Source organism: Oncorhynchus mykiss, chromosome 10, assembly GCF_013265735.2.
Source record: "Oncorhynchus mykiss isolate Arlee chromosome 10, USDA_OmykA_1.1, whole genome shotgun sequence".
Taxonomy (NCBI): domain Eukaryota; kingdom Metazoa; phylum Chordata; class Actinopteri; order Salmoniformes; family Salmonidae; genus Oncorhynchus; species Oncorhynchus mykiss.
The window spans coordinates 9,150,176-9,162,523 of NC_048574.1; the positions used below are offsets into that span (position 1 = coordinate 9,150,176).

Below are 12,348 nucleotides of genomic sequence, written 5' to 3' on the forward strand. Positions count from 1 at the left end.
GTTGATGTTGAGACTGGACAGAGGAACTCTGCCTAGAAGACCAGCATCCCGGAGTCTCCTCTTCACTGTTGATGTTGAGACTGGACAGAGGAACTCTGCCTAGAAGACCAGCATCCCGGAGTCTCCTCTTCACTGTTGATGTTGAGACTGGTGTTTTGCGGGTACTCTTTAATGAAGCTGCCAGTTGAGGACTTGTGAGACGTCTGTTTCTCAAACTAGACACTCTAATGTACTTGTCCTTCTGCTCAGTTGTTCACCTGGGCCTCCCACTCCTCTTTCTATTCTGGTTAGGGCCAGTTTGCGCTGTTCTGTGAAGGGAGTAGTACACAGCGTTGTACGAGATCTTCAGTTTCTTGGCAATTTCTCACATGGAATAGCCTTCATTTCTCAGAACAAGAATAGACCGACGAGTTTCAGAAGAAAGTTCTTTGTTTCTGGCCATTTTGAGCCTGTAATCGAACCCACAAATGCTGATACTCCAGATACTCAACTAGTCTAAAGAAGGCCAGTTTTATTGCTTCTTTAATCAGAACAACAGTTTTCAGCTGTGCGAACATAATTGCAAAAGGGTTTTCAATTGATCAATTAGGCTTTTAAAATGATACATTTGGATTAGCTAACACAACGTGCCATTGGAACACAGGAGTGATGGTTGTTGATAATGGGCCTCTGTAGATATTCCATAAAAAATCTGCTGTTTCTAGCTACAATAGTCATTTACAACATGAACAATGTCTACACATTGTTCATTTATGGCCTATTTATTGCCTTAACTCCCTTATTTTACCTCATTTTTACTCACTGTATATAGACTTTGTTTTCTTTTGTTTCTACTGTATTATTGACTGTATGTTTTGTTTATTCCATGTGTAACTCTGTGTTGTTGTGTGTGTCAAACTGCTGTGCTTTATCTTGGCCAGGTCACAGTTACAAATGAGAACTTGTTCTCAACTAGCCTACCTGGTTAAATAAAGGTTAAATAAAATAAAAATACACTGTATTTCTGATCAATTTGATGTTATTTTAATAAATTTTTTTTCAAAAACAAGGAAATTTCTAAGTGACCCCAAACTTTTGAACAGTAGTGTATATACTGTATACTGTTGAACGGTATAGTGTATATACTGTATACTGTTGAACGGTATAGTGTATATACTGTATACTGTTGAACGGTATAGTGTATATACTGTATACTGTTGAACGGTATAGTGTGTATACTGTATACTGTTGAACGGTATAGTGTGTATACTGTATACTGTTGAACGGTATAGTGTATATACTGTATACTGTTGAACGGTATAGTGTATATACTGTATACTGTTGAACGGTATAGTGTATATACTGTATACTGTTGAACGGTATAGTGTATATACTGTATACTGTTGAACGGTATAGTGTGTATACTGTATACTGTTGAACGGTATAGTGTATATACTGTATACTGTTGAACGGTATAGTGTTAATACTGTATACTGTTGAACGGTATAGTGTATATACTGTATACTGTTGAACGGTATAGTGTATATACTGTATACTGTTGAACGGTATAGTGTATATACTGTATACTGTTGAACGGTATAGTGTATATACTGTATACTGTTGAACGGTATAGTGTATATACTGTATACTTTTGAACGGTAGTGTCTAGTGAACTGTAAGTCTGTAATGTATGTTTATGTTTTACATGTCTTTTTTTGTTATCTCTCCGACCCCAGGAACACTTTTCGTTATGTGTCGGACCCCGGCTAATGAGAATCCTAATATAAATCATAAAATCACCTGACACACACCTCCCCCTTCTCCTCTCGCTAGCCACTACCACTCAGAAACACACTCATCCCACACCATGAACACAGCTCCTCTGTGAAAACCCTTTCCCTCTGTTCATCCCACACCATGAACACAGCTCCTCTGTGAAAACCCTTTCCCTCTATTCATCCCACACCATGGCCACAGCTCCTCTGTGAAAACCCTTTCCCTCTGTTCATCCCACACCATGAACACAGCTCCTCTGTGAAAACCCTTTCCCTCTGTTCATCTAGTATGCTGATCCACTGTCTTTTTACTGTGCTCGTGTGCCTCCACAGAGGTTTGCTCGTCGGACTGTGGCGCCCACGGCGTGTGTTTTGGCGGAGTGTGTCGCTGTGATGAGGGCTGGACCGGCGCCGGATGTGACCAGCGTGTCTGCAACCCGTTGTGTGTAAAGCACGGGACCTGTCGGGACGGAAAGTGTCAGTGCCAACAGGGTTGGAACGGAGAGCACTGCACCATCGGTATGCATCCGGCCAATCAGCCGACACCGTGGCACGCTAACATACTAACACGCACAGGAGTACCCTGCCTCTATCCTCCCTCTGTAGTAACTCTCAGCCGAACAGAGGAACTGTCACCCACATGTTTAAAATATACATTGTGTTTGTTCCCTAAGCCTTACGTTATGAGGCAGTAGTGTCTTTTTCACTGACTATATAAAGAGCGTTATGTCTCTCAGCGGCAGATACATCCACCAATTCGGATGAGTGTCCTCCTTTCCTGCTCCTATCCACCACGTCATTAAGAAGCTCTCCTATTCATCTGGATTGGGTTCCTCCACTAGAGGGAAAATGTGTAATCTATAGTCAAAGTACCCTGACACATCTCCACATCCATCTCCAGCCTCCCAGCCTAGTCACCAATGTTCCCTCTAAGATGAGCGCATTAAGAATTGCCAGCACAAGATTGAGCTTCACTAAAAATGTACAGTACACCATCTTTCCTGGCTTTAAACAGATACCATTTTCCTCTCTACTATTGTAATTTGGATTCAATCAACATAATAACATTCCTTTTCATATGCAACAAAACCAGATATAACTTCTAGACTAAGTTGGTGATTTGTTGTTGGCCTGGTTGTTGGCACAATCCTTTTTTCCGTCCCCCGCAGTCGGAAAGTAGCTTAGAGATGTAGCCTCCGTGTAGCCGTGTGTGCACATTTGTTGAAAAGGGATTTGAGCTTTCGGACCAGTAAAACATCAGTCCTACAATGTCAAGCCGTTAACACCACATATTGGCTTTTGTAGGCAATATCATGGAAGACAACGGCTATCTACACTGAGTGGACAAAACATTAGGAACACCTTCCTAATATTGAGTTGCACCCCCCTTTTCCCTCAGAACAGCCTCAATTAATCAGGGCATGGGACTCTATAAGGTGTTGAAAGGGTTCCACAGGGATGCTGGTCCATGCTGACTCCAATGCTGGATGCTGGCTGGATGTCCTTTGGGTGGTGGACCATTCTTGATACAAACAGAAAACTGTTGAGCGTGAAAAACCCAGCAGCGTTTCAGTTCTTGACACACTCAAAGCGGTGCACCAGGCACTTAAAATCTTTTGTTTTGCCCATTCACCTCTTGAATGGCACACATACACACACACACACACACGATCCATGTCTCAATTGTCTCAAGGCTTAAACATCCTTCTTTAACCTCGTCTCCTCCCCTTCATCTACACGGATTGAAGTGGATTTAACAAGTGACATCAATAAGGGATCCTAGCTTTCCCCTGTATTCATCTGGTCAGTCTATGTCATGGAAAGAGCATGTATTGTGCAGCATTTTCTCCATTGGGTTAGTTGGTAGGCCACTCTGATACGACTACATAATGCTCAAATAGCCACAATAGCCTTTTGACCACTGTCTGAAACTGTAACTTAAAGTGGGTCAAGTGTTCACAGTTGCACGTGTATCAGAAGTTGCACAGAATGCGAAATTAAAGTTTCAGCCCACAACACTTGGGGCGGGGTTGAGCCAACAATGCTAGTCACCCACTCTCCAGTAGAGTAGTCTGGGCAGCAGGCCTCTCAGTATTCCCTAAGACACACTCAGCCTTCCTGGGAGCCAACAAATAGGGACAGACACTCTGCCCCCTCATTCACCCCCCAAGGGCTTTAATTTCCTCTCTGTTATTTTCCTCCCATCTGATGAGAAAAACATTTCCCTGGGGCTCCACTGTGGGCTGTGTTGTTAGAGCCATGTGAAAAGGCTGGCGCTGTGTGCTAGCTCCCATTCTCTGTTCATTCTATGTCCCTCTCTAATTGGGTGTTGAGAGAGTTGAGTGTGAAGAAGGAGCTTCGTCTCCTCTCCACTTTACTGTGATGAACCACGTCATGTTGAGAATCACCTCCATCTCATGTCCACAGTTTCGGCCCCGACCAGATTCTCTGGCAGGCTGGGGGGGATAGTAAGTAAAAAGGATGTCTGGCGTGTTTAGGGGTGCACAGTCGTGGATTGATTTAAAAACCAATAGAAGAATCTTAAAATGATTTCTAAAACTCACAGGCAGCCAGTGCAAAACCGGTGTGATGTGTGCTCTCCGTCTGGTCTTGGTCAGTACCCGTGCTGCAGCATTCTGTATGTTTTGCAGTTGTCTTTCTTGGGTAGAGCAGACAGGAGAGCATTAACAGTAGTCAAGCCTGCTTGTAATAAAAGCATGGATGAGTCTCTCTGTATCAGCCTGAGAGAGAAATGTCCACACCTTGGCAATGTTCCTCAGATGGTAAGAAGAGCTATTTTGGTCACATTCCTAATGTGTGATTTGAAATTTTAGTTCAGAATCTAAAATGTGGTGACACAGAAATGTAGAGTTGTTAATCGTCTGCGTAGCAATGAAAATCAATGCTGTGCTTTCTGCTAACGCTGCCAAGGGGGTAACATATATACCGAACCGTAACGGACCCAAAATCAAACCATGTGGAACGCCACATGTGATATCTATTTTCTCTTGAGTTATGCACACCAAGGGTGACAAAATAACTCTCTCGACCGGTTAAATAGGTCCTAAACCAATTTAGAACTGGACCTTGAGAGACCAACCCACCTCTCCAGTCTATCCAGAAGGACATCAACAATGTCGAATGCAGCACTTATACTGAGCATTAAATATAAACGCAACGTGTGAAGTGTTGGTCCCACGTTTCATGAGTTGAAATAAAAGATCACAGAAATGTTCCATATGCCTGTTCTCTGATTATCATTACAATGTTAAGATATACTGAACAAATATATAAACGCAACATGGAAAGTGTTGGTCCCATGTTTCACAAGCTGAAATATAAGATCCCCGAAAATGTCCATAGGCACAAAAAAGCTTATTTCTCTCAAATTTTGACCACAAATGTGTTTATATCCCTGTTAGTGAGCATTTCTCCTTTGCCAAGATAATCCATCCTCCTGACAGGTGTGGCATATCAAGAAGCTGATTAAACAGCATGATCATTACACAGGTGCACCTTGTGCTGGGGACAATAAAAGGCTACTCTAAAATGTGCAGTTTTGTCACACAACACAATGCCACAGATGTCTAAAGTTTTGAGGGAGCGTGCAATTGGCATGCTGACTGGTGGAATGTCTCCGCCATAGCTGTTGTCAGAGAATGTAATGTTAATTTCTCTACCATAAGCCACCTCCAACGTTGTTTTAGAGAATTTGTCAGCGCATCCAACCGGCCTCACAATCGCAGACCACGTGTAACCACGCCAGCCCAGGACCTCCACATCCATCTTCTTCACCTGCAGGTTCATCTGAGGTGGTGCTGAGGAGTATTTCTGTCTGTAATAAAGCCCTTTTGTGGGGAAAACCCATATCAATTGGCTGGGCTTTGGCTCCCCACTGGGTGGGCCTATGCCCTCCCAGGCCCACTCATGGCTGCGCCACTGCCCAGTCATGTGAAATACATAGATTAGGGCCTAATGAATTTATTTCAGTTTCCTTATATGAACTGTAACTCAATAAAATCAGAGAAATTGTTGCATGTTGCGTTTATATTTTTGTTCAGTATGAATCCAAGAGTACAAGGGTAGAAAGCTGTTTTTTTATCTGTGTTGGCTCTAGAATCATTTACCACACTAACTAAGGCTTGTCTCTGTGCTGTAGTGGGCACGAAAACCAAACTGGCATTTTACTACAGTTGGTACTTTGAAAATCATTTAGCTGTTTAAAATCCAATTTCTCCAGAATTGTACTTAAGAATAGAAGGTTGGAGATGGGCTGAAAATTGCTAAGAGCTGAAGAATCTATAATACATTTCTTCAGAAGGGGTTTCACCATATACGTTTTTGGTGCAGTGGGGAAGGTGCTGGTGAACAGTGAGTGATTAACACTTCTTCAGATATGCAATTAAAAAACTGTTTTGAAGAAGGTTGTGGGGATAGGATCGAGAAGGCATGTAGAAAGCTTAAGTTGTGATATCACTTTCCCTAGCATGTCTGTGTCAACCAGGGAAACTAAATCCATAGTGCCTTTGCGTGGTAGGCTAGGACACACATCATCAAGCTTCTCATCAGGTCTTGACTGATACCCAGCCTAATGTTGGTTATCTTATCTCTGAAATATGCCGCAAACTCATCACATTTACATGTGGAGGAACGTTCCCATATGTTTGTGGAGGGTAGGATTTATCAGACCATCAATGGTTGAGAAGAGCACTCTCAAATGATTCTGATTAATAGTGATCAAGTTAGAGAAATGTGCCCTTCTGTCATTTTCTATTGTCTTGTTATATGTGTCAAGTTGCTCTCTCAGTATATCATAATGGACCTGCAACTTCATCCACTTTCCGCTCTGCCTTTCAGTAATTTCTCTTTAAACAGATTCGTTTCCTCACTCATCCAAAGGGGTTCTCTGTTTGCATGTGTCTTTTTTTCAACTTTACTGCAGCTATGCCATCAATAGTTGCCCTTCATTGACTATTAAAGTTATCAACTAAATCATCACAAGAGGAAGGCAGAATAGATTGATGGTGTATTCTTCAAACACACTGAATAATGCGTTTAGTATTACCCTGCGCTATGAGCACCAAGGTAGTAAAAAACACACAGCGGCCGATCAGATAAAGCAACATCAACAATAGAGGAAATGTCAATAGAAAACCCCTTGGTAATAACCAGGTCCAGTAGAAAGCCCCTTGGTAATAACCAGGTCCAGTAGAAAGCCCCTTGGTAATAACCAGGTCCAGTAGAAAGCCCCTTGGTAATAACCAGGTCCAGTAGAAAACCCCTTGGTAATAACCAGGTCCAGTAGAAATCCCCTTGGTAATAACCAGGTCCAGTAGAAAGCCCCTTGGTAATAACCAGGTCCAGTAGAAAGCCCCTTGGTAATAACCAGGTCCAGTAGAAAGCCCCTTGGTAATAACCAGGTCCAGTAGAAAGCCCCTTGGTAATAACCAGGTCCAGTAGAAAGCCCCTTGGTAATAACCAGGTCCAGTAGAAAACCCCTTGGTAATAACCAGGTCCAGTAGAAGCCCCCTTGGTAATAACCAGGTCCAGTAGAAAGCCCCTTGGTAATAATAAGGTCCAGTCGAAAGCCCCTTGGTAATAACCAGGTCCAGTAGAAAGCTCCTTGGTAATACCCAGGTCCAGTAGAAAGCCCCTTGGTAATAACCAGGTCCAGTAGAAAGCCCCTTGGTAATAACCAGGTCCAGTAGGAAGCCCCTTGGTAATAACCAGGTCCAGTAGAAAGCCCCTTGGTAATAACCAGGTCCAGTAGAAAGCCCCTTGGTAATAACCAGGTCCAGTAGAAAGCCCCTTGGTAATAACCAGGTCCAGTAGAAAACCCCTTGGTAATAACCAGGTCCAGTAGAAGCCCCCTTGGTAATAACCAGGTCCAGTAGAAAGCCCCTTGGTAATAATAAGGTCCAGTCGAAAGCCCCTTGGTAATAACCAGGTCCAGTAGAAAGCTCCTTGGTAATACCCAGGTCCAGTAGAAAGCCCCTTGGTAATAACCAGGTCCAGTAGAAAGCCCCTTGGTAATAACCAGGTCCAGTAGAAAGCCCCTTGGTAATAACCAGGTCCAGTAGGAAGCTCCTTGGTAATACCCAGGTCCAGTAGATAGCCCCTTGGTAATAACCAGGTCCAGTAGAAAGCCCCTTGGTAATAACCAGGTCCAGTAGAAAGCCCCTTGGTAATAACCAGGTCCAGTAGGAAGCCCCTTGGTAATACCCAGGTCCAGTAGAAAGCCCCTTGGTAATAACCAGGTCCAGTAGAAAGCCCCTTGGTAATAACCAGGTCCAGTAGAAAGCCCCTTGGTAATAACCAGGTCCAGTAGGAAGCCCCTTGGTAATAACCAGGTCCAGTAGAAAGCCCCTTGGTAATAACCAGGTCCAGTAGAAAGCTCCTTGGTAATACCAGGTCCAGTCGAAAGCCCCTTGGTAATAACCAGGTCCAGTAGAAAGCCCCTTGGTAATAACCAGGTCTAGTCGAAAGCCCCTTGGTAATAACCCGGTCCAGAGAATGGTCACGGTTATGGGTGGGCCCAGTAATATGTTGGATAAAGTCCATAGAGCTCAAGAGATTCATAAATTCAGTGGCCTTGAAGTCAGTCTCTTTGCCAGCATGAATATTAAAATCGCCCAACACGATGATTTTATCATAGTTCTCAAGGACAATAGACAATGGTTCAGAGAAATCGGTAAAGGAAGTGGGGCAGTGTTTTGGTGGCCTATACAGGGTTATGGCCAGTACTGGTGGCTGACATTTAAACAGTATAACACGATGCACTGGTGGCTGACATTTAATCAGTATGGCATGATGCTCAAAAGACCCATTCTCCAAAACCAAATGTCCTTACAGCTGAGAGCATTAGTTAAAATAAAGGCTTTTCCCCCCAACCTTTCCCCTTTTCTGATAGAGTATGACAAGCTGTAGTCCGGGGTAGGGGGGGGCTTGATAAAGAGCAGTACTACAGTCTGAAGACAGCCATGTTTGTTTCAGTGAGAAAACACGCAATCAACTTTGCACTCTGTTGCATTAAATGGTGTGTTTTTTTCCCAGGTAAAGGATGAGAGAGATGCAGGTGGTCTTGATGGCAGTCCCCTCCATCTCACTCCTCGTTTACCTGTGATGAACCACGCCATGTTGAGAACCCCACTTCCTCCTCTAAACACAAACATCTTCTCAAACCCCGACATGTTTTTGTTTTTCTGATAACTTTTGAGGATAGCTTGGAACAAGGGTATTGTATTTGACTAAAGTGGTGGTCTGATTTGTTCATTAGTTCCCCGGGCCTAAAATAGAGCTGTGTAGAGGGGTGAAGTGGCATCCTTAGTATTGTGAAGTGTGTACTCCATGTCTTAGTGGTAGTTGGTGTTTTAGAGTTACAGTAGTGTAATGCGACACAAACATTGGCACAGACACGTGCATGCATACACACACACACACACACACACATACACACACACACACACACACACACACACACACACACTAACTTACACACTATACACACACATGGATTTAGTACTGTAGATATGTGGTAGTGGTGGAGTAGGGGTCTGAGGGCACACAGTGTGTTGTGAAATCTATGAATGTAACTGTAATGTTTTTTTAAAATTGTGTAAACTGCCTTAATTTTGCTGGACCCCAGGAAGAGTAACTGCTGCATTGTTAGCAGCTAATGGGGATCCATAATAAATACAAATAGAAATGCTAACTCCCATTCGCTAGTATCTCCATTGATCCCTCCTCCTATAGGGATATTCAGCGAGTACACTCCTTCATAACAGTCCCCAGTGCATCGTTTTTTTTTCTCTTGTACTTTGTTAAACACAAGGTTAGGTTTGGTCTGTCTGTATCTGTTTGTGAGTGTCTCTCTCTACCTGTTAGCTCGTCTCTCTGTCCAGCTACGTATAGTTGTAAACGCTAACACACAGTTAGCTAGCAGTGCACATTAGCATTTCTACTCCGTGTTACGTAGGCTGCTATTTCTGCTGCAGCATTCTCCATAGGAATATTAATGGACTTGGCCTTTCAACTGCATCTGCCCATCCGTAGGTAGGAATACTTATAGATGGGCCGTACCAGAGGAGCTGCGTGCTCATCCCTCTTGGGATGCTAATGACCGTGGTGCTCCTCATCAGGAACGGCAGCCATGTTGTTAAAGCTGGCTTAAAGTAAAAGGTTAATACGCTTTAATGAGATTTTTGTCTGTTCAGAAAGAAAAAAAACTTAAATGTTCATCCAAATCGAACGAAAGTGTCTGATAATTAAATACAGTTTATAGATTCACGTTTCTCATCGCCTCTCTCAGAGAGAGGACTGCTCCTTTTGACCTTGGAGATGGTAATTCGTTAAATACCATGGGTGAGTTATGTAGATTTACAGTCTAATACCTCCCCACAGCCTGGTCCCATTCCTCTGGTCTCCTGTACAGACTACCCTACACCACTGAGACAGATGTCCCAGCCACATTCATTATGTCCTCTTCATTCACCTAGCCTGGGAGAATATTACATCTTCTGAGGGTGTATATCATTGACTGCAGTCGTCAATGATATACTGTAAAGCATCTCTCCTGTTGATCTCACTCCCTGTGTCTTGTAATCTCATCAGCTTCCCCTAATCAAATTCTGTCATGAGGCAGCACTACACCCCGGGCCAGCCTCCAGAGGCAAATCAACCACCGCAAATTAATCGGCTGTGAACTTATTCTCTTTTATTGAATACTCTTTGCTGTGAATGGATATTGAAGAAAACAATTTATCGCACACCAAACCCCTCCTTTGTGATGCTAGGGTATATAGCTTGTTATGATGAAATGCAATCCCCCTGCCATGTAATCAATAGTGTTTTTTATAGCGCTTATTGTGTCCTGCAACGTCAGACAGAGACTAAAGATATAGTTGGTGAGCTGGTGCAAGTTACTCTGTCACTAAATCACAATTACTGACCTCTTCTCTGGTCCCGTCCACCCCTCCTCTCTTTTCCTCCCCCCCTCCCATCCACCCCTCCTCTCTTTTCCTCCCCCCTCCCTTCCACCCCTCCTCTCTTTTCCTCCCTCCCCCTTCTCTCCCTCCCTCTCCCTCCCCTCCCTCCATCCCCCCCTCCCATCCACCCCTCCTCTCTTTTCCTCCCTCCCCCTTCTCTCCCTCCCTCCCCCCTCCCTCCACCCCCCCCTCCCTCCATCCCCCCCTCCCATCCACCCCTCCTCTCTTTTCCTCCCTCCCCCTTCTCTCCCTCTCTCCATTCATCCCTCCCTCCCCCCCTCCCATCCACCCCTCCTCTCTTTTCCTCCCTCCCCCTTCTCTCCTTCCCTCCCTCCCTCCCTCCCTCTCCCCCCCCCCCCTTCTTCCATCCCTCCCTCCCTACCCCTTCTCTTCCCCCCTCCCTCCCTCCATCCCTCTCTCCCCCTTCTCTCCCCCCCTCCCTCCCCACCTCCTCTCTCTTTCTCAGATGGTTGTCCGGGTCAGTGTAACAGGAATGGTCAATGCAGCCTGGGTCAGAACAGCTGGCACTGTGATTGCCACACTGGCTGGAGAGGACCTGGCTGCAGTGTTGCCATGGAGATCTCCTGTGCCGACAACAAGGACAACGAAGGAGGTGAGTGGTGAAGGTTCACAGGAGGAAGGCTGAGGAATGCCGTGTCCACTTAGTAGACTTGCCTATGAAAAGAAAAAGGAAGATATGACATTCCCATGCATGACTCATGATTTGATTTGGAATCAACAGTACTTACAGGATTTGTGAAACTATACTGTCGACGAGGGAAAAATATATATTTATTTCCTCTAAATATCCACTTGTAAGGCACAGCAGCATCTCTCAGGTATGGCAATTGACAAGCTCTTTGATTCTCCCGGACGAGCAGCAGTCAGCCAGACGCCTGCCTGGGTTTCTCCTAGAGGGTTTCCTCCCAGTGAGTTGCTCCAGGATCAGAGAGGTGTGATTGTGAGTCTGGTGTTATCAGGCCTGAATGGCCCAATTATGGAATCCTTCTGTCTGTGTGAGCTAGCGTTGAGCAGGCTGGGGAGAGAGGAGAAGCTGGTTGAATCGATGCCGTCTTCACCTCCTCCTCCCCAGAGTGCATTGGGGATCAGTGACCTGGAGTTTGCGGAGATGGATGTCCATATTACTTCCTTATCCCTCCCTGATGGAGGATTAAGTGACCCCCCCCCCTCCCCCTCCTGTGACCATTTGTGAGAGGATCAAAGACGCCTCGGAGATGCAGTCAGCTCCTCTCCAAGCAGCCAGCTCCTCTCCAGGCAGCCAGCTCCTCTCCAAGCAGCCAGCTCCTCTCCAAGCAGCCAGCTCCTCTCCAAGCAGCCAGCTCCTCTCCATGCAGCAGCTCCTCTCCAAGCAGCCAGCTCCTCTCCAGGCAGCCAGCTCCTCTCCAGGCAGTCAGCTCCTCTCCAAGCAGCCAGCTCCTCTCCAGGCAGCCAGCTCCTCTCCAGGCAGCCAGCTCCTCTCCAAGCAGCCAGCTCCTCTCCAAGCAGCCTGCTCCTCTCCAAGCAGCCAGCTCCTCTCCAGGCAGCCAGCTCCTCTCCAGGCAGCCAGCTTCTCTCCAAGCAGCCAGCTCCTCTCCAAGCAGCCAGCTCCT

At 45.2% G+C, this 12,348-nt stretch overlaps 1 protein-coding gene across 1 annotated transcript in view; it reads left to right on the forward strand.

The window, feature by feature from the left end:
• The window catches only part of LOC110534851 (teneurin-2), a 146,961-nt gene that overhangs the window by 102,938 nt on the left and 31,675 nt on the right, over positions 1-12,348 (forward strand). Inside the window, exons 11-12 of the mRNA XM_036989631.1 lie at positions 2,088-2,273; positions 11,205-11,351. Of these exons, the coding sequence (XP_036845526.1) occupies positions 2,088-2,273; positions 11,205-11,351 (333 nt within the window). The remainder of the gene's footprint in view (positions 1-2,087; positions 2,274-11,204; positions 11,352-12,348) is intronic.